Consider the following 22,751-nt stretch of genomic DNA (forward strand, 5'->3'; position numbering starts at 1 on the left):
TCTTAACTCCTAATGTCGCTAGTTAACACTCCGATGCATTGTTTTTAACGCATCTTATAATTTCTGAAATATCAATCTCCACTAAATGGTTAATATGTTGGTTTATGGTAAAAGTATTCCAGAATTAATACATATACTATGGAAATTGTGAAAATATGAAATGTAAGACCAATTTATTTAAAAACATAATCAAATTAAAACACTTTTGAATACTAAATCACCTTTATTTTTTGCAGTATGCCATAAAATGTTTCACATGCGCATTTAACATGTTTCCGATGTTTTTTGTTTTTTTTGTTTTTTTACAATAAAATTAAAAGCAAGTGTAGTAGTGCAACAGGATTATGTTTGTTCAATTTGTTTGCAAACCAACAACGCTGTGTGTATAAACCAGGGCTATTCAATTAGTTTATCATGGTTCATGAAAAGCATCCCAAACGAAGGGCCGGAGAGATATGCTATATGATTGATGACACAACTGCATATAAGCTGGATTCAGGGCTTGACATTTAACTTTTTGGATCACCAGCCGCAGTGGCTAGTAGTTTTCCAACGTTACTAGCCACTCTGCATTTTTTACTAGCCACAATTTTGTTGTTAGGAAATTATATATTTTTTTGACTTGCTAAAATACTTGATTAAGATTTTGTGTTTTGTCCACATGCCTCCTCATTCATTTCACATTTTGTGTGTCATGTGTGAGCAAATTGGTCATGTTTTATAGTGTTATACTGCTATTAGTTTTTATTTCAAATGACTTTTCAGAACTCAAAATTGAGGATTTACCAAATTTCTGACCACACCAAACAATATTTATTTCTTAGCCACAAATTTTAAATGTGTCAAAACAAGCTAAATATAGCTGTATACTATATATTTTATTTAACACATTATTTCTTTAAAAAAAAAATCTAAGAAAAATAATTGACTTTTAAAAATAAATATTGTCACGTATCACAAATATGCACAGTAATCTGTCCTGGCTAATCAGTGCCCTGTCCAGGCACAGTAATCTGTCCTGGTCTCTCAGATCACCAGTTAACCACACATAAATGTAGAGTTAATCTCATATTAAAGCAATGTTATTGTAAAAAAAAAAAAAAAAAAAAAAAAAAAATATATATATATATATATTAAACCATATAAACAAAAATAACCATAAGCAAAAGAAAGCAGGTGACAAAACATACTGTGTGATAATGAAAGAATGATCACATAGGTTAAGGCCAATTAATAATCATTTCAAAGCGAAAGCAACTGGTGCTGCTTACAAAAAGACATATTTGGAGTTCTTGAAAGCAGCAAGACTGTGGGTGCATTAGCATAACTTTATGTGTAGTCTATATGAAAGAGAACCAATTACAGTTGCGTTCCAGGCATGGTTGCTTCAAGCAAGGAAAGTGGAGCGCGCACACATTTTAAACAGTCGCACGCATTACATCAGCTCATTCGATATTCACCTGCTTTCTATTGCTCGCGCGAACGCAATTATTTTTGTTGTGCTGTTTCTCCATTCTAAGATCACATTTGCATGCATATCTTTATAGTCGAAGCCTGCTTTTAAGAAAACTTTTAAGACTTTTAAGACAACTTAAAGATAATTTTCAACCAGCCAAAGTGGCTTGTAGGAGTGACTGTTTAACCCGCTGAAATCTACCAGCATTTAGCGGGTTGGCGGGTGTTAATATTAAGCCCTGGCCATATTATTCCTTAAGACACCCTCGTTGGCTTTTTCTACATTGAAATGTTAATATATTGTATTTTGAAACTACATAATATCAGTGCTTAGTACAATAGACTTTTTTTTTTTTTTTTTACAAACATTTAAATGTTGTATTTCAGAGCACAACAAAAGCAGGTCATTGCTGAAGTAAGCTTCATCTACATTCAGACACCTTCTTATGTTATTTTTTGAACTGCAGAAAAATTAGAGATGCAACAATTATAGATTTTGGTTGTACTGTTATATAGTTTGAAAAATAATCATATGGTTTCGCAGTTGTCACGTCTAATGTAAATGTAAGCTTAAGCTAAGCTATTTAGGTAAATTAAATGTAAGCTAGATTAACTGTTGTTGTCATCTGCGTTTATGCATACATAATCATTTTATTAATTATTCGTTTAACATATCTTTTGTTTACATTGCACTGAAAGGCACGCACAACTCGAACTGTGAGATGTTTTCTACTTCGTGCAACAAAAATGCAGCTTAGAGAAACCGTTACGATTAGTTAACTGTGCCGAATTAAAGCGCAGTTAATAGTGAAATCGGCTAATCGTTGCATCCTTATTGATGATACCAATGCATAGTGAAAAAGGCCTTTTCGACAAACACATCCAAATGTTTTCGGCAGGCGCCACTCGCTTATGGTGTCTCATGCTCTGCGCAGCCTCTACAGCTCATGCTGTATTAAACAGACGTACGTCACTTCATAACTATAGTGATTATTTTTCGACTGAACTAAATTTATTTTTGATGTGTTGGCCACACTATTTGGATGGCCGGAACAAATTGCCTCGGGGGCCGGGTTCGGGCCGCCAATTGAAAAGCCCTGGTGTAAACCATAATTTAAAACAGTCATTCTTTACATGACTTTAACAGTCATTATTTAAAACAGTCAAAATATATTTTCATCCAAAAATGTGAACTAGATTCATTCACAAAACTAAAATATTGCATGAACCGTTTGCAAATAAAGCACCGTTTCCAGCCAATGAGTCAAAGTGAAGAAAATTGTAATTTCCGGAGGAACTAATGGCAAAATTGAAAAGAAAAAATGAAAATTGCTGCAATAAGAGCAACCGTCTATACGTACACCCAGTTCTGCCCAAACAAAAGATGATTTTCATCATAGGTGCTGTCTAATGTCATTAATGGGCAAACTAACTAATCGACCGCATTGCATCTAAAATGTTGTTTTGGTTATTCTAAAGGCTCTCAGCCAGTCATATTGGGGTGAGACAGTTCTTACTGTAGTTTTTCTCACAAATGTTACGTGAGATCTGCTTCCTTCATGTCTGTCACTGTGCTGTTTATCTGACACAGCTGAGGCAGAGATTGAGGCAGATTCTGACAGGCATGCGGGAACGGTGGGCAGGGAGCACCAGCATTGAAGGCACAGGCAACAAAAACAGCTACATAGTGTTTAGAGCAGAAAATTCTTACATTCTAAAAAGCTACAATAAATAATCTGGTGCGTGTTTTAAGCTGAAACCTTACAGACACATTCTGGAGACAGATAAATCTACAGATAAATTGCTTATCATATATCTTGAAGGGGTAAAATAGTTGCCCTTTAATGCCATTTTTGTTATTAGACTAATAAAGCAAAATCATATGTCTTTTTTGATGCACATGCTTTAATTTATGTGGTAAATATCTTTCCATTGTAGTTTATCTGCTTGTTAAGTGGTAACGTGTTGGTGACGTATGTAAAACTGTTTCCGGGTCCAAGCCGCCACTAATTTGATTTGAGCAAGCAATTTTCCCTGTACAAAATGTGTAGCATTTATTGTGTTTGTTTTCTGTTCTCTCTCTCTCTCTGTCTCTCTCTCTCTGTCTCTCTCTCTCTCTCTCTAAAGTATGGACTGTTAAAAACAATGCAGAAAATGTCAATTTAGCAGTTCACTAGTCATTTATATATTTCAAACTTTCCTGTAATAAAAACACCACTTGCCAGGCACCTTTGCATGAAAAATAAAATAAATAAATAAATAAATAATAATATAAATAAATTTCATAGTTTGAGGTCATACAGTCATAACTTTAAATTATGACTCATGACTATGCCCACATGGAATCTGCACTCATCATTTAGTCTCTTTATTTACTTGGGTAAATGTGTGTAAATTTAAATTTGATCATTTTCAGTTTTATTAATATTATTGACTATTATGAAAATGTTCATATGATTTATTTACAATACAGTCTGATATAATAAGAGATATATTGTATGACTATTGTATATATTAATTATCGCAGTATTATATGATGTGCTTTGTTTACCAATGTATATGTGGATCTAATTGGAATTTGAATTGTAAACACCAAATAACAGTTAAAAGTGTATTATTTTTTATTTCATACATTAAGTTTTTTAGTTACGATACTCCCAAAATCATTCCACATAAATTTGCAGATTATCTACAAAATTACGTGTAGAAATAGCAAAACATTGTGCTGATTCTTTGTGGCCCTACGCATGACTTAGTTATATAAGTTAATAAGCCTTGCAGACTCCATTTGTACTTAAAAACATAATTGAACATGTTTTAAATAAACTGCATTGCGGTTGGTCTGTATTGCAGGTGGTGGGAGGGAAGATGACGGAGTCTGGCAGACTTTGTGCTTTCATCACGAAGGTGAAACGTGGAAGTCTAGCAGACACTGTTGGTCATCTACGACCAGGTGAACACATCTGTACACTTCACAATTAAACTAAATTCTGTCTTTCTTACATAGATTGTCTTTATTGGGTTTAAGAATCTTTTGAAGATTACAAATTGATAACAATTTATTTTGATGGTCCATGTCAGTATCAGTAGACTGTCTGCTTAATATCTACTGATACTGCTCGTTCAACAGACATTTACGCTTACACTAACCCTAACCCCAACCTAACAGTCTACTTATGACCTAATGAGAATTAGTTGACATGTAGATGCAATGTAACTTTTAACAAACGGACCATCAAAATAAAGTGTGACCCACATAGTAATGGAATGTACTTTTAATGGACGGACAGAAGTATCTTAAATGATCTCTAACAACTTCAATGTATGTATTTCTGTTAAATCGCTGTATTTTATATTTAAATGAATTTATATTTTTAGGATGTCTTTATAAAGCATCAAAGTTTAGTCTTTTCTTTCTTTTCATTACCATTAAAAATGAATATTATGGTTAATATTTGATTTTCTTCTTTAGTGTTTTTAAAGAATATTCAGCTATTTTATTTTAATAGTAATTTATTTATTCCCTCGTTCATTCCTGAATAAAAATGTTCTAAAGTGATTTTGTTTTTTGGCATAGTAAATTATGATTAAAGAGACAGTTCGCCCACAAAATATAAGTCATAATTTATTCACCCTTTAAACCTTTGGGAACCTGTTACCATTGACTTCTATAGTGCTTGTTTTTGCCACAATAGTAGTAAATGGTTACAGGTTTTCAGCTTTCTTTAAAATATCTTCTTTTGTGTTGAACTAACTCTTTAATTTTATTTAAAGGTGCTGTATGTAAGTTTTTATGCTCTTCTAAAGCATAAAAATACCATAATATGATTGCAGATATTTAAGGAACATGCCAAGTGAGCATTCTTGTCTATCTGAAAAACAATGCTAAAGTCAGATATTTTGCTTTTAAAATGGGCGTTCCATGCTGGAACACTGTCTTTGATTTGCTCCCTTTAACTCCTCCAATGCCACTTTAGCCAATTATATTTCAGCACCCCGGAAAACTGCAAATTTCATTCATTTATTCAAAAAGGATCTCAAAGCATGTGCCCGTGACTGAAATGCGACCTCCGGTGGACAGTAGCAAACTCCGAAATGAGATGCAGATTCAGAGTTCCACATGTGGTTATAATTAGCAAATGATATACATATTATGAATGTAAACATTAGGTGAGCAGGTAACCTCTTGTCCTAACAACATGCTGTGTGACGAGATTTGTAATGATAAGCAAATTCTCTGTTTACATGATGAAAAAAGACAGACATTTATTTCTGCGATTCAGAAGAACAAAATATGCACTCACTCACAAAATGGTAAGGGTTATAGTCTAATTATTACAGAGTAAACCTCTTTAACATTATTAAATTTACATGCTGAATCACTGATAAGTGTTGGCTTGCACAGAAGTTCAATTTCAACCGGTTTATTCAATTTTCAAGATCTGAGGTAAACAATGTGCTGCTGCTTTCAGTGGTATGGCTATAAATGTCATGTAAAATGGCATTCAAACTAACATTATTAGAATTTAGAACTGAATAAAGCACATGAGGTTTATCTGAGGTAAACACAGTCAGTTTATGCTGTTGTTCACCGATGAAAAATAGAGGCCGCTTTTAATATATCGATTCGAGATTGGTTAGAACAAAAACCCTTTTAATATGGAAAATATCCCTTCTATTGTGTGACGTTGCTTTTATTAAGAACACGGTTTAAATCAGCCTTAAATCAGCCTGTTGGTCATCACTCTGGCAACCTGCATTTGCATTTGTTTTGGTCCAGGAATGTAATACCTAGTTCAACTACTGGGTGTCAAATTTTAATACTGCACCTTTAGCAATTATAAATAATTATTTGTAGAACGCTATGATACTATTTTTCTATTAAACAGAAAAAAAATGTTAATTATTATTATTATTATTATTATTATTAGTAGTAGTAGTAGTAGTAGTAGTAGTAGGTAGTAGTAGTATGACTTTGAGAAATGCATTCTACTATACAATAATAATATTGTATAGTTTAAATATGTTTATAGTGTGGATATTTCTGTGTGTGCATGATATAAAAAAAGATTTCTCATATTCCACATAACAAATATGATACAGTAGGACCCTAAATCTTCATTTGAGTTTCTAAGTTCATGAGAGCAAGGAAATGACAGAATAAAAAGGTATATGTGAAGAATTCCTTAACTTCACCCTTCTCCTTTAACATGCACATTTAAGTCTAGAACATACTCCCTTGTCTAGACATGCTTTGTCGTGTCTGTCTTCAGGTGATCAGGTTCTGGAGTGGAACGGGAGAGTTTTGCAAGGAGCCACATTCAAGGAAGTTTACAATATCATTCTAGAATCCAAGCCAGAGCCCCAGGTGGAGCTGGTGGTCTCACGGCCCATTGGGTGAGTTGAAGCGGGTGATGGATCATTACTCTGACCAGTACTCAACGTGTCAGTTCACGGACACAGAGCACATTTTCTTTGACAATGGAGGTTTATGAAGAAGGATAGCCTGTGGGAGCTCAACATATGAATGCTTGTATTCTCATACACACACACACACACACACACGCACACTCTGCTCACGCTTTAGGAAAACACTTGATTTCAGTGATATACTGTGCAGCTAAATGCTAAATGTTTTTTAAATAATTTTGTATGTTTTTTAATGTTTTCTTAATATTTTATTTATGATTTTGAATCGCATTGTGTGACCTTGATTTTTCTATCAACAACTTTTAACATTGAAAAGTTTGATAAAGTGATTTTTATAAAAAAGTAATAAGACTTATAAAGACTTATTGCTCAATATAATGTTTCTCAAGCATATTTCAAACTACTAAAATGCCAATAAAAGTCACTTTTTTAAACCGTAGAGTAGAATTTTAATGCGATTCACAACCGTAAATAATGGGAAATTTTTAAATAAATAAGTAAATAATTGGTTGTTTTTTACACCCTATACAGTCAAATTACTTTATTATAACGAACTGTTGATGGTATCTTCTCTAAAATGTGCCATGTCAGTTTTGTGCTTGTTTTTTTTTGTGTTGTTAATGTCCTAATCTGATCTAAAAAACTGATTTTGGGGCTAATTGGGGCAGTTTTTGTTTTTACTAATTGTCAGGACTATATATATATATATATATATATATATATATATATATATATATATATATATATATATATATATATATATACAAATATATTTGTCATGCAATTCATGCAATATTTATGCATTAAAATTTAGTTTTCATTTAACAAATGTAATGTTTTATACTGTATCTTTTTTTTTTTTTTTTTTTTTTTTTTTTTTTTACCATATTCTATTCCCACTTTGGGTATTGTTATGGTTAGTCTGTTATTTTGTGCCATTTTGTTCCTTTTCCTCTCGTCAACTGACCATCACTTACAGTATGTCAAATGCAGTAACCAAGCTGTTACTTGTTGTAACCAAGGCTAAATGGCAAAATGGCCGCTTCGAAAGACAGAGGGCCCTATCATACATCCGGCGCAGTGTGGCGCAAGGCGCGGCGCAATAGTCTTTTGGTAGTTTCAGCTTGGCGCAAGAGTCGTTTGGAGGCGTTGCGCTACGCTGTTTAAATAGCAAATGCATTAACGCTCATTTGTGCGCCCATAGGTGTTCTGGTCTAAAAAGGAAGGCGTACTGAGGCGGACCGCTGGCGCGTTGCTATTTTGAGAAACTATAATAGATTTTTCATTAGACCAAAACTAACTCGGTCTAAACTCCGGCGCAGAGTTGCGCCTCGCTTACGCACTGCTTAATACGCACAAGAGAGCAATAGGCAAATATCTTTACATATGAAAAAATGTAATATTAAGGATATATATAGAATATAATAAGAATAGATATAGAATATAAATACAAAGGATTAAAATATTACAAAACATTATTTTCTAGCCTACATAAATATGAAAAATCACTGCTTTTATGTCTTCTTCATCTCGGGAGGCTTTTTCAGTTCATTCATAACAATTTGCTTTTGTATAATTTTGTTATTATTATTAGCAGTATTATTTATTATATCCATATTTATATTTGTTTTATTAAAAACAAGCTTAGATTTGCCCACCTGCCAGGTTTTAGACCATATGGGGCAAAGCATGTGTTTTAGGATTTAACTCAGGTTTTTGAGCACTTTTTGTTATTATTATTCATTTATTCATGTGCTGGAAATTAGAACTGAATTTAAAAATAGTTTTGAAACGAATATTTGCGTTTAACAAACAAAAGTATTTATTTATAGACTAATTGATGTCTGTGCGTAAAGGTTTCCCTATCCAAGAGCGAAAGTGAAAGTAGATCCATTATCTCTCATTCTCACGCAGTAGATGCTCTGTTTAACAGTTTTCTGTTAAAAAAACTGTTAACTGTTAACTGTTTGCTTGTGAAATGCTCATTATTTCCACTTAGACTTACTTTGTGTCCTGTAAATAGCGAATGCGCTCTTGGCGCAACGCAGCTGACTCTTAAAGGGAATGGGAGATGAGACTCTAATTGGTTTATTCTTAAAACACACCTATAACTCATTAGGAAAATAAACTCAACCCTTTTAGACCATGCGCCGCGGCGCAAGGCAGATTTCCCATCCTTAAATTAGCAAAAACGCGTCCTGAGACGCCCTGAAAGCGTTTGCGCCCTGCGTTTTGCGTTCTGCTCATGGATAAATAGAGCCCAGAGTGTTAGATTGGGAGCTCTTGTTTCTTAATTATTCTTTTTCCATTCTAATTATTCATTATTGCTGTCATTGTGGCTGATTAATTAATGAAAATGATAGTTAAGATTAAGTAATTTTAATATTATGCAAAGCACAACAGCACCTTGTGTTGTCACAATCCTTCAGTGAGGATTTTAGTATGCTGAATGATTGCTAAAGTGTTTTTCTTTATCTAAAGAATTAATTTTTGACATGTACTGTAGTCTTAATGCAATTTAGTTCGACATTCAGTTATTTGCATCCTACTGCTGTCATTAACATGTTCTTTACTCTTTCCTTGCAGAGATGTCCCTAGAATACCAGAGAGCACACATGGACAACTTGAATCAAGTATGTTTTTTTTGTTTTGTTTTGTTTTTTTGATACAGTATATAAAACCCTTTAATAACAGGATAATCAATATCTAAATTTTCTTTACCTACTTTTCAGGTTCAAGTTCCTTTGAATCCCAAAAAATGGGCCCATCCATCTCAGTCACGTCCCCCATGAGTCCCGGCATGCTCCGGGACACTTCTCAGTATCTGTCTGGACAGCTCTCAGTGAGTACCACTCTGTTTGTTTGTTTGTTAGGTTGTTTGTTTGTTTGTTTGTTTGTTTGTTTGTTTTTCAAATGTGCTGCATGTTTGCTGATCTCTTTATTTAGCTTTTATTTGGTTGTGTGAATCATTGATAAAATTGTTGTAGTGTTGAACTTTGAGGTTTAGCCATTATTTAGCTACATCATTGGACATTTTGCCAGTTTATACTGTTTATTTATCAGAGATATTGGCTCGGATCAAAAGACAAAAGGGTTTTGGTTGATAAAATGAGAAAACTCCTTAAGTTGAGTTGAGAAATGGACTGTATTTTTTGTTTTCCAACATCAAGAATGTAGGCAATTTACACTACTATTCAAATTATTTGGGTCTGAAAGGTTTATTTATTTATTTTTATCAAATAATTAATTGATTAATAATTTACTTTTCAAGAATACATTAATTTGAACGCAGCAAATATATTTAAAAGGTCACAAAATATTTCTAATATAAATAAATGTATTATTTTTTATGTCAAATATACTGTGAGCAAAATGTATTTAAAAAGCATGGTTTTTAATCACTGAAAATAATCAGAAATGTTTCTTAAGCATCAACTCGGCATACTGAATGATGTCTTTAGAATGATATGATACTGAGGACTGGAGAAATGAAAATTTGCTAGCTTTGCAATCACAGGAATAAATCGTTTTGAAAACTTGTCTAAGAAAATATGGATTTCTTTGACATTTCAAAATTGAGATGTTTATCTGTTCTAACTCTGTTTTGTGTTCACCAATTCCGCTTTTTATTGGAGATGCTGAGCTTAAGGGTTGTTGTATTCTATACAGGACAAATTAAATTGGTTTTCCTATTTCCTGACATAACAGCAATATACTGTAGGAGCCTGTATGCTGTATTTTTGCTTCTTAAAACACCCACGTTGACCTTCTTCTACATTTAAAACGTTAAAATGTTGTATTTTAAAAACTACATAACATGATTGCACAACGTGACATTTTTAACCAACATATTCAAATGTTGTATTTCGAAGCACAACAAGATCAGTGTATTGCTCAAGTAGGATTCTTCTACATTCTAACACAATTATATGTTATGTTTTGAACTGCGTAACAATTAGGGATGCAACGATTATAGATTTTGGTTGTACGATTATAGTCTGAAGAATAATCATGGTTTCACGGTTATCATGATTATTATGCATTTATGAAATTCAAAACAGTACTAGTTTAGAAAATCACAAGAAAACTGCTCATATTTTAAAGTGTTGTTTATTGCTCCTCGGTAAACAAACACAGCACAAAATATCCATAAAAAAAAAAAACAATAGTGCATTTCTCTCTTTGGACTTAAAAATAAATGAAAAGGTTTTTGATTTAAAAATGAGTGATAATTTTACAATGAAAATAAATGACAGAACAATGAGTAAATAAATAAAAATAGGAATAAATAAAAAATTGTATTTGTCTAATGTTAATTTGAGAAATATATTAGCTAAGAATTTTAAAGAACTGGTGTTATTGTCAGCGTTCATACACACAATCATTTTCATAATTTGTATTAATTCGTCTAACGTGTCTTTTGATTACATTGCGCTGAAAGCCACGCACAATTTCCACCACTACAGTGTGACATCATTTCTGTTGTGTGCACCTGGAGGGCACAAGTGTGTCGGTACGTGATCGCAGTATTGGAAATAATGAAATTGTGTGCAGAAAAGACGCAACATGTCACAGTATTTGGAGGGCCGGAACAAATTGCCTCGGGGGCCGGGTTTTGCCTTCGGGCTGCCAATTGAATACCCCTGGTATGTGTATATTTTTAGCCCCCCTGAATTATTAGACCCCCTGTTTATTTTTTTCCCCAATTTCTGTTTAATAGAGAGAATATTTTTTCAACACATTTCTGAACATAATGGTTTTAATAACTCATTTCTAATAACTGTTTTCTTTTATCTTTGCTTGATGACGGTAAATATTATTTTACTAGATATTTTTCAAGACACTTCTATACAGCTTAAGGTGACATTAAAAAGGCTTAACTAGGTTAATTAGGTTAACTAGGTAGATTAGGATAATTAGGCAAGTTATTGTATAATGATGGTTTGTTCTGTAGTCTATCAAAATAAAAAGATTGCTTAAAGGGGCTAATAATTTTGTCCTTAAAATTGTGTTTAAAAAATAATAACTTAAGCTTGTAATAATAGCTTTTATTCAAGTCGAAATAAAACAAATAAGACTTTCTCCAGAAGAAAAAATATTACAAGGCATGCTGTAAAAGTTTCCTTGTTCTGTTAAACATCATTTAGGAAATAATTAAAAAAGAAAAAAAATGAAAGGGGGGCTAATAATTCTGACTTCAACTGTATATATACCAGGGTACAGGCACGTGCACACATAGGGCTCAACCTGTGCAGTGCACATGCCCTTTTTACTCATGGATAGAAAGTGCCTTCCAAAATGATCAAAAGTGCCCCCGCGACACATACCGCCCTTCAGTAAGCATGCAACAACACCGCTGATCAGAACGCGCATGACAACACCGCTCTTCAGTACGCACACGGCGACGATATATATATATATATATATATATATATATATATATATATATATATATATATATATATATATATATATATATATATATACATACATATATATACACTGTATACTCTAGATGCAAAAAAAGTTCAGATGCAAAAACCTCCTAAGTGCCGTCTGACATTTTCATAGAAAATTTGCATTTTTTTCAGATTCCTATGTTAATGTTGAGTTATTTCATTTTAAAAACTTTTAAAAGAGTGTAATCTTTGCCATAAGCTTGATTTTACTGAACCTACATGCAGGAGCCTGGTAAAAATGCTTGTTTTAAAGGAAATTTCAAACGGCTTTTAGAGGTTTTTGCATCTAAACTCTTCATATACTCATTTGAAAATGTGTATATGTACATGTATATTTTCTTTTGTATATAAAATTGAATCTTGATTAATCACATGAGTTAACTTGTGATTAAACGCAACTTAATTGCACTTTTAATCTGTCGTGAATGTACCTTAAATTGATGTTTCATTTTAAAACTGCATAACATCAACAGCGGTGACTTAAGGCCACACAATATAAAACTGAAACATAACATTTTTTTATACAAAATAAATGGGTAAAAAAAAGTCGTTTTCAGTATTACCTTTTGTTTAGTTCTTTATTGCGTGCATGTAAGTTAATGATGTTCTTGTTATGCTGTTTTAAAATACACCATTTTATTAATTTAAGGTTAATTGCGATTAATCACTATAGTTAACCCATGCGATTAATAGCAATTAAGTATCGGTTGACAACCCTATACAGTATATAGCTGGCTGTGCACAAACCTCCTGTATTACATTTGTTGGTTTGCAGCAGGTTCATTTTGTGATTCTAGACAGTTGTGTGGTCAGTCCCAGACAGTGTCCGTCAGAGAACAGCTTGGATTCTCAAAGGAAGGAATCCCTGAAGCGGAAGAAGTATTATTAGTTTTCAAGCTTGTTACCCGATTGACGTAGACTGAACAGGTCAGATCACAGCGCTGCTGGATCAGGATGTTAGATAAAGTCAGTTCCTTGAACGGAGACCTACTGTACTTTTCGCTGAAGTTTTTCCTGCATACTTAAAACAACCAACCTTGATCTTAACGGCAGTTTCAGAGTAGAGGAAGCAGATAAATAACTGACACAGCTTGCATGATCAGTCTCAGTAACCGAGGCATCGGTCAGGTAAGTTTCATCCAGGTTACTGTGCATTCATATGTTAGGTGTGAAAAAAAAAACAATATTGTTATTCTTTTTTAAATGTTTGTAAGGGGAATGAGCTGTAGCAATGGTGACTGAATTTGTTAAACATTTTGATAATAATACATGTGCTTGTTCTGTTTTTTGCACTGAAGTGTATGTGTTCTTCTGTCCGGGCAATGCTTTAGTGTATTATTATGGTTTGCGCTGTTGTAAATTTGTTTTATTTTCATTTGAGATGAGGGAGATTTATCCTAAATGGTGAAGTAAGATTAGTAAACACATATTTGTGTTGTTGTCTATGTGGGAAGATTGGGAAAGAAAAAAAATCACTTTCAAATAAAGTGCATTACTTTTAAACAAATGGTAACATTATGGTTTAACAAGTATGAACCAGACCTTTTGTATTACAGGACATTAAAAAGAAACACACACCAATATAGTTGTTACATTGCAAAATTAGATGATTCTGCTGTCTCAACCCTGACTAAAGTTTTACAGAAGCCATCAAATGCTGTTTTAAATAGTTATTTCTTTATATTTAGATATCTATTTTTTATATATTTAGCTTTTTTTGTCATTAAATATAAATACTAAATCAACTATTATTTTTAATTGTATTTTGACAATTTTATTAATTATTTGAATTTTCAATAACAAAGCAAAATCCCAGAATATACAAGATATTCATTTAAGAAGTTACATTTATTCTATTAAACATATAACATAAGAGCATATAATACATATTTAACTGCTCGTGTTTCTTTTTGCCTGTTTATGTCATAAAAGCAACACTATGGGCTCTATTTTGACGGTCCATGCGCAAAGCTCAGGGCACAAACACATTCAGGGGGTGTCAGAATCCACTTTTGCTAATATAAGGACGGAAAAATCTGCTTTGCGCCGTGGCGCATGGTCTAAAAGGGTTGAACTTATTTTCTTAATGAGTTATAGGTGTGTTTTAAGAATAAACCAATCATCTCCCATTCCCTTTAATTCCCCTGTGTCGCGCCATGATGCATTTGCTATTTACATGACACAAAGTTAGTGTAAGTGGAAAAACTGAGCGTTTCACTTGCAAGAAATCAGTTAAACAGAGCTCTCGTGGATAGGGAAACCTTGTACGCACAGACATCAATTAGCCTATAAATAAATTATTTTGTTTGTTAAGGGCAAATATTTGTTTCAAAACTATTTCTAAATTCAGTTCTAATTTCCAGCAAACGAATAAATAAACAATTAAAAGGAAGTGTGGTCAAAAAACTGAATTATATAATAATACACATGCTATGCCCCATTTGGTCTAAAACCTGACAGCTGGGCAAATCTAAGCTTTTTTAAATAAAACAAATATAAATATAGATATAATAAATAATACTGCTAATAATAATAACATTATACAAAAGCAAATTGTTATGAATTAACTGAAAAAGCCTCCCGAGACGAAGATAGCATAAAAGCAGTAGTTTTTATATTTATGTAGGCTAGAAAATAATGTTTTGTAATATTTTAATCCTTTATATTTATATCCTATATATATATACTTATTATATCCTATATATATCCTTAATATTTAAATTATTTTTCCTATGTAAAGATATTTGTGTATTGCTCTACATCTTGTGTGTATTAAGCAGTGTGTAAGAGAGGCACACAACTAACGCGCTCTGCGCTGGACAATAGACTGGCTTTGTTCTGGTCTATTGAAAAATCTATTATAATTTTTCAAAATAGCAATGCGCCAACAATACACCTCAACACACCTGCCTTTTTAGACCAGAACATATTTGAGCGCAAATGCATTTGCTATTTAAACAGCGTGGTGCAAAACGTCAAAACGACTCTTGCGCCAAGCTAAAACTAGCAAACAACAATTGTGTCGCGCCTTGCGCCATATTGCGTCGGGTGTTTGATAGGGCCCTATGAATGCAAACTTGGAAATAGTTCTTAAATGTTAAGCATGGGTTTTACCATATTTTCAACTGCTTGATCCCAAGTGGTCCGTGCAGCTCACAGATCAAACAAGCATTGATGTTTGCCATGTTTTCCTGAATGTGTTTTGCATAATGCTTAATTATTAGGTTGAATTGTATTGAAACCCTATTATTATTTTTCATCACCTTAGAATTATAAGGTTCTATCAGACATTTTTGTCAAAATTGAGTTATTGAAATTCTTATTAAATAACAGCTCATTTACATTATGTGATGCTTTTTTATATATGTTGTAACATTTTAAGACTTATTTAAACAACAAAAAAAGGTTTTATCTATAAAGTCGAACTCTAGCTTGGCTCTATAAGGTTCTTTCTGTGAGTCAATCAGCATTTCGAATGCATGCACGAGGATCAGCATCAGCTTTCTTTGTCATTTCGCCGGATTACTTTGTTGACAGTTGGGAAGATCAGAAAGAAACACAAAATCTGAAGAGACTAAACAATGCTGCACCACATAAAATTGAACAGAAACCTGAAACTGAAAAGATGTGGGTAAATGTGATGCTTTTTGACATGAAAGAAATGAAATGTTACATTTTACATTGTTGAAGACAGTTATTTAAAAATATTCTATATTAAATGTCAAATATTTTTATTTTTGTTTGTATCTATATTTGTTTGTTATATATATATATATATATATATATATATATATATATATATATATATATATATATATATATATATATATATATATATATATATTAGTCAGTGAAACTTTTTTGTTCATTAAACTCAATAGCTCATTGTCTGTTTTCCTTCAACGTCTTTAAATTTGAGATTAAGCCTTAAAGGGTTAATATTTAATTTAATTCACTTAATTTAATAACTATAATTCAATAAATCATATAAAGCATATAATTTAATAACATATTAATTACATAAAATTAACATCTGCACTGGACAAAATATTTAGCACAGCCTTTTATGCTTAATTTAAACAAAAACAAACATATTCATTCTAAAAAATTAAATAAATATTATAGTAAAAACAAAAAAAAAATTACTTTTTCGAACTAAACATATTGCTAGAACTTTTTATACGTGGGGGTTTAATTGACAAGCTGACTGATTGTATTTCTTGAAAAGTAATGCTTCAGTTAATAATCTGCCAGACAGAATCATATAATTTCATCAAAAAATGACTTCTTAGAACTAGAAGGTACTATCTGCATTTGCCCTGTTTATTTTTTACTCCAATTTGCACATTTAAGAGAATTTAGATACATTTACATTTAGAGCCTCTGTCATGTTAATGTATGAAAGAGAACTGTTACACATATATTGTTTGCTATATGGAATGCGAAAAATTTGAAACTCAATATCTCCAAATTGTTTAGAACGCTGATAGAACCTTAAAATTCCAAGGTGATGTTTTATCAAAGAGTTTTATATTGTAATTATTTTCACTGTTTTATCAAACATATTTAGCTGAGAGCTGTGATTGTTCTCTTTTTTTCTTTTTTAAAATTAATTTGGATTCAATGTAATGGTTGCCTTTCCCAGTTTTACACTTTTGCCCATTTACTTTCACTTTAGACTGTATTTCGACATGAACAGATTTTCAAAAAAACTCAGCTTGATAAATGCTGTTGTTTAGATGAAATGGCAAAATTAAAAAATACATAAGCAAAACAAAACGTCTTAAGGTCTCAAATCATCATCACAAAATGTAAAAAAATCTTACCATACGAATTCTGAAAAATTAAATGTTTAAACAAATTCTAGACAAGCTGTATTGTGCTTACCAACATGTGTCTTGCTTTCTGTGAAGCTTATAATAATACTTACTGTACTCTAAATTATTTTGCCTATGTCAGCGCATATGTTATTCATCTAATTTTCCTAATGTTTGTGCGTGAAGCATTTGCTGAATGAATAAATGCTGCCTCTTGTCACTCAGTTAGGCTAAATCTCTTCTCATGTGGGTTGGTTTGGTTTGTGTGCCTCTGTGCATTTTTGGTTTAGTTGTATTGCTTTTGTTTCCTTTGTTAATTTTGCTTATCCAGAGTCCATGCCTTAGTAGAAGAACCACGGCTTTTGTCCCTAGGGTCCAGGTAACATCGTCAGACTTCTCTCTTTCTTTCTCTGCTCAGTCTTTTCTTTCGTTTCTGGCAGTCTTTCTCAGTCCCTCATTACTCTCTCTCTCGCTCTCTCTATCTCTCTCTGTGCGTTGTTTGGAAAATGCACTGCAGGAAAAGTTTCTCTTTTTTTACTGTTTGGTTCACTTTTAATCTTTTAAAGATATATGTCATTGGCCTCGCGGTTTATAATTAATAAGAGCTGTTTTATTGTTACGGTCAGATTTTTCCTTAATTGAAACCCTGCTGAGGCTTGAGATATTCAAGCCTGTTTCACACCGCAAGTGCAAGCAGAGCCTGAGCAGTGCGTGTGCAGCATGCAGGGAGAGCAGAAGCAGTGCGCCGGCGTTTGCTTTTCACACTGACTGCGTCTGCAGCGAGCCAGCTCATCGGCAGCTGCTGCACAGATCTATTTCAGTCTATTCTAGTGACCTATCTATCTATAAATACACTTTTTTAAAACTTTTTATCTGTATCAAGGCCTGCTGCAACTTCCTCCTATGTTGTTTTCTGAACTGTCTGCTTTTCAAGCTCCATGAGGAGTGTCATTCATGTCTTTTCAGGTGCACGCAGTCAGAAAACAATCGCCTGTGATGTCATATCAGTTTGTTTTTGATTGTCAGGATGATGTAGGCCTATGGTTATAATAATATGTTCACAGTATAGTTATAATATTTAAGGTATACATGATCAAACTAGTGTATACTAAGAATAACTAATGCTAAAATTGTTTCAAATTTGGCCCAAATAAATATTTGTTGTCGTTTTCAATAATTTAAGTTAATTTAATTGACTATATTAAAATCTCAAGATCTTTTCGATGCATTTATTGGGTAAAATTGCTACTTTAAACTGCCATTTAAATGTTTTTGGTCACTATCAATGCACTGCCACTTTAATTGAGTGTGAGCAGCGCACTATGACTTTATATAAAATTAACTTTAATGTGTGATAGGAATAAAACGTGATCATAAACGAATGATTTTTCCACTCAAATGAATGGCGGCTTGGACCCGGAAACAGTATTACATTCGTCACCACTTAACAAGCGGATAGCAAACTGCTGCTGATGCACTGCTTCTGCGGGCAGTATGAAAGCTATAATCTCTTCACATGGATTCCGAAAAAACATGTGCTGCTTACATTCTGCTTGCACTTGTGGTGTGAAACAGGTGTCAGAATGAACTACGTTTTTTCTTTAAGAGGAATATTGGTTTTACTCTATTTTTAAATGTGCTACTTAAAAAAAAATCAGTTTTTGTTTATTAAATATTCATTATTTATCAGGTTTCTTTATAGGCAGATATCACGTAACATGGAACTTTATATTTGTGTTATATTTTAAAAACTTAATTTTGCATGAAATGCATATGTTTTGGCAGTTTAGTTTACTTTTTTCATTTCTTAATAAGTAATACTTTACAATAAGGTTTGAATTGTTGCTATGATTAAATACTGTAAATATTATAAATAAAACCTTCACATGATTTTTCTGTGTAGTATTTATTATCCTGTTGATGTTGTTTTACAGTTTTTAATGTTCATTTTCATTTTTGTTTACAGTGATCAAACTAATGTGATCAAATGAAAGTTAAGTTTTGAAATTAACATTACAACAAGGCTTATTTAAAGGTCATGTTAATTATTTTTCTTTAATGTTGTTAATTACAACATTTTATTTTTAAAGTATAACTAATTATTTGGTCACACTTTATTTTGATTGATATGATTACATTGCATTTACATGCCAACTATATCTCATTAGATTATAAGTAGACTGTTAGGTTCAAGTAGGTATCGCTGCAGCCCGGAGACCTGCAAGTGGGAGGGATTACACCGCAATTAGGTTGGGTAACCTCCAAGTGGGAGGGACTTAAACCACAAGTAGGTTGGGTTTATCAGGTTACTGTGAAGTTAGGTTTAGGGTTGGGTTTAGGTATAGACGTTCATAAAACACAACAGGTTACTGTGAGGTTGGGTTTAGGGTTGGGTGTACACATTCATAAAGCACAATAAAACTCTAAATACGACTAAATAAGGTTTGCACAGCCCACTTGGAGCTCCAAAGCCCACCCTATTGGAGCTGGCTCCAACCCCTGTTTATACCCTTCTCGTTAGGTTGGGGTTAGGCTTAGTGTAAGTTGATATGTACTTAAAATGTTTCTTATTGTCAATTAAATGTATGTTGACGTAGCAATATCAACATATATTAAGCAGACAGTCTACTAATACTCAAATGGACCACCAAAATAAAGTGTTACCAATTATTTTAAGTTCATGTCATGTGATTTTTGTTTAACAATGTTAAATAAACCTTATTGTATAGTGTTACTAGAAATTGCAAGTAAAGAAAAGTGTAAAAAAATCATCAGCTGTATCAAATATTATGTTCTGTGTTACAGTGAAGAGATACGGTATTCTAATTATCACACTTTCAAGATAATTGCATTTTCCAATGTAGAACATTTCACTAAACCTCATAGATAAATAAACAAATTGTACCGTAATGTTTAGTCAAACCCGTATGACTTATTTTCCACTGTGGAACACAAATGCTTATGCATTATTAACCAAAATGATAATAAAATATTTTTTTAATTACTTGCTCCATGTGTAATATCAAAACTTTTTACATTTATCATTTGTGTTTCATTCGTTATCCACAGAGGAAAAAATAATATGGGTTTGAAGCAACACAGAAGAGAATTAATTATGAATATTCAGTTCATGAGTAAACTAATTCTCTAATAGAACTTGTTAAAGATTTAATATTCAGCTGTTGTACCTTTATTGGTTGCTGCTGTAGTTTTCAGAAATGGTTGTAGTGATGTTAGATTTATAGTTTTAATAGTTAGAACTATAAAAAACACATACGGACAATAATCAATTGGTACAATTTGTTTGGACTGAAGCCTTTTTCCCCCTGCTGTTTTTGCAATGGTAGCGGCCTGGATTGCTGTAGTCTGTATTGAGCACTTTCTGTTGCTTTGCTGCATGTTTTAGTACTGGAGTATCTTTAGGAATAATAGGTTATCTGTGATGGTGCATTATAGATAGGTGTTTCTATTAGCTCTAGTTATCTGGAAGGGCAAATGCTTCGAAGCCAGAACATTTCTAACTATGAATGATGCAAAAGTGTTCATAGAGGACCAAAGCAAACATTGTAAAAACAGAAATAACTGGAGAAAATGTCTATATTTTGAAAATTTTTGTCCTCCATGTTTTGTAACCATCCTGTTTTCATTTCCAAGTCTTTGCCTTTCCCGTTTGAACCGTTTAAACTGTTTAAACATGTTTTCTATGTAACAATAGATGCATGCATAAGATTGAATCTTTAGTTTTTTTATTAGATTTTTTTAAAGTTTCATTTATCTTCCATTTAATAAAAATGTATAGTTTAGATTGAAATTAGATAATTATACATATTTTTTACTATTATTTTGTGTCACATTTATTTTGCTTAGTCTGTTCTTTGTTTTATTTATTTATTTATTTATTTATTTATTGTTTATTTATTTATTTATTTATTTACTCTTGGATTGCCAGGCTTTAAAAGTGTCTGTCAGATAATATTTTGATCTGATTTGGCGAGAGTTGTGGCAGACACACTCTCATTCCATGGCCAGCCAATGAGGGACAGAAAAATTCCACAAATCAGATTCACAACACACACACAACTGTTCAGATCCTATTACCTGCAGCCTACTGTAGCATACAGTGGCATAGACAAGTGGTTTCTCTCAAATATTCTGGGTCAAATGCAGTTTAAAGTTTACGGATTGATGTACATACTGCCAATATGCATTTTCATTTTAACTATGTAGTACTTTGCATGTGCTAAATTCGAATAATAAATTCAAAATTATTAATAAAATGGAATAAAAAAACAAATTTGACTTATTAACACAAACGGTAATAGCATTTCTATTTTTAATGACTATTAAATACCGCATGGCTGTACATATAAAATGACAGTGTTGTTTTAGTTTCATTGATATGCCGTTATAATATATATATATATATATATATATATATACACACATTTCATTCTTTTCTATGTGATTTGTTTAATTAATTATTATTATTATATATATTTTTTATATATCAGTGTATTTTTAATACATTCTTTATTTTGTTTTTGGTTGTGGTAATTGTTTTTATTCCCTTTCACTGATTTTATTTTATTTTATTTGACTTTCAATTTAAGTTTTGGTTATTTTATTTAAAAAAAATATATTTTTTATTTTATTTTATTTTCGTCCGCTTTTCTGGGGCCAGGTCATAGGGGCAGCAGCCTTAAAAGACTTCCCTCTTCCCAGACACTTACTCCAGCTTCTATGGAGAGATCTGAGGCGCTTACAGGCCAGCCAAGTGACATATTCCCTCCAACGTGTCCTGGTTCTTCCCCACAGCCTCCTCCCAGTGGGACATGCCTGGAACACCTCCCTATGTTGGTGTCTAGGAGGCATCTGAAACAGATTCCTGAGCCACCTAAGCTGACTTCTCTCAATTTTGAATAGCGGCTCTACTACGAGATCCTTTCGGGTGACATAGCTCCTCACCTTACCTATAAGAGTGCGCCCTGCCACCCTGTGAAGTAAACTCATTTAGGCCACTTGTATTCAAGATCTTGTCCTTTCTGTCATGACCCAAAGCTCAGGACTATAGGTGAGATAGGAACGTAGATTGACTGGTAAATTCAGAGCTTTGCTTTTCGGCTTAGCTCATTCTTTACCACAACGGACTAGTACATCGACCATACCATCCTTCTCTAACTCATGAATGAATGAAATCCCCAGATACTTGAACTATAAAAATTATGAAAAGAGTTGGTGACAACGGGCAGCCCTGCCGGAGTCCAACATGCACTGGAAACAAGTCTGATTTATTGCCGGCAATGTGAACCAAACTTCTATTCTGTTAAGGGCTATCTCAACCCTGCATAAACAGAGCGCCTCTGACCCCATACTCCCAGAGCACATTCCACAGAATGCCAAGAGGGACACAGTCGAATGCCTTCTCCAAATTCACAAAACATATTTTATTTTATTTATTTTTATTTTATTTTTTTTATTTTTATTTTTTTTATTTTTTTATGTTATTTTATTTTAATTTAATTTTATTTAATTTAATTTAATTTTATTTTATTTTATTTTATTTTATTTTATTTATTTTATTATTATTATT

At 32.5% G+C, this 22,751-nt stretch overlaps 1 protein-coding gene across 66 annotated transcripts in view; it reads left to right on the forward strand.

Annotated features, from left to right (window-relative positions):
* rims2b (regulating synaptic membrane exocytosis 2b) overlaps positions 1–22,751 on the forward strand; it is a 254,049-nt gene that overhangs the window by 131,415 nt on the left and 99,883 nt on the right. For 44 of the 66 annotated variants that reach the window (XM_087294683.1, XM_087294651.1, XM_087294695.1 and 41 more), the window contains 5 exons: positions 4,309–4,408; positions 6,729–6,852; positions 9,472–9,518; positions 9,618–9,727; positions 17,493–17,540. In XM_087294683.1, coding sequence (XP_087150809.1) covers positions 4,309–4,408; positions 6,729–6,852; positions 9,472–9,518; positions 9,618–9,727; positions 17,493–17,540 — 429 coding nt within the window. Of the gene's footprint in view, positions 1–4,308; positions 4,409–6,728; positions 6,853–9,471; positions 9,519–9,617; positions 9,728–13,303; positions 13,473–17,492; positions 17,541–22,751 lie in introns of those variants that run through there. The other 22 variants (XM_087294697.1, XM_087294699.1, XM_087294701.1 and 19 more) reach the window with 3 other exon arrangements.

The sequence above is a fragment of the Danio rerio genome, chromosome 19 (assembly GCF_052040795.2).
Source record: "Danio rerio strain M-AB ecotype USA chromosome 19, GRCz13ab, whole genome shotgun sequence".
In the NCBI taxonomy this organism is placed as follows: Eukaryota; Metazoa; Chordata; class Actinopteri; order Cypriniformes; family Danionidae; genus Danio; species Danio rerio.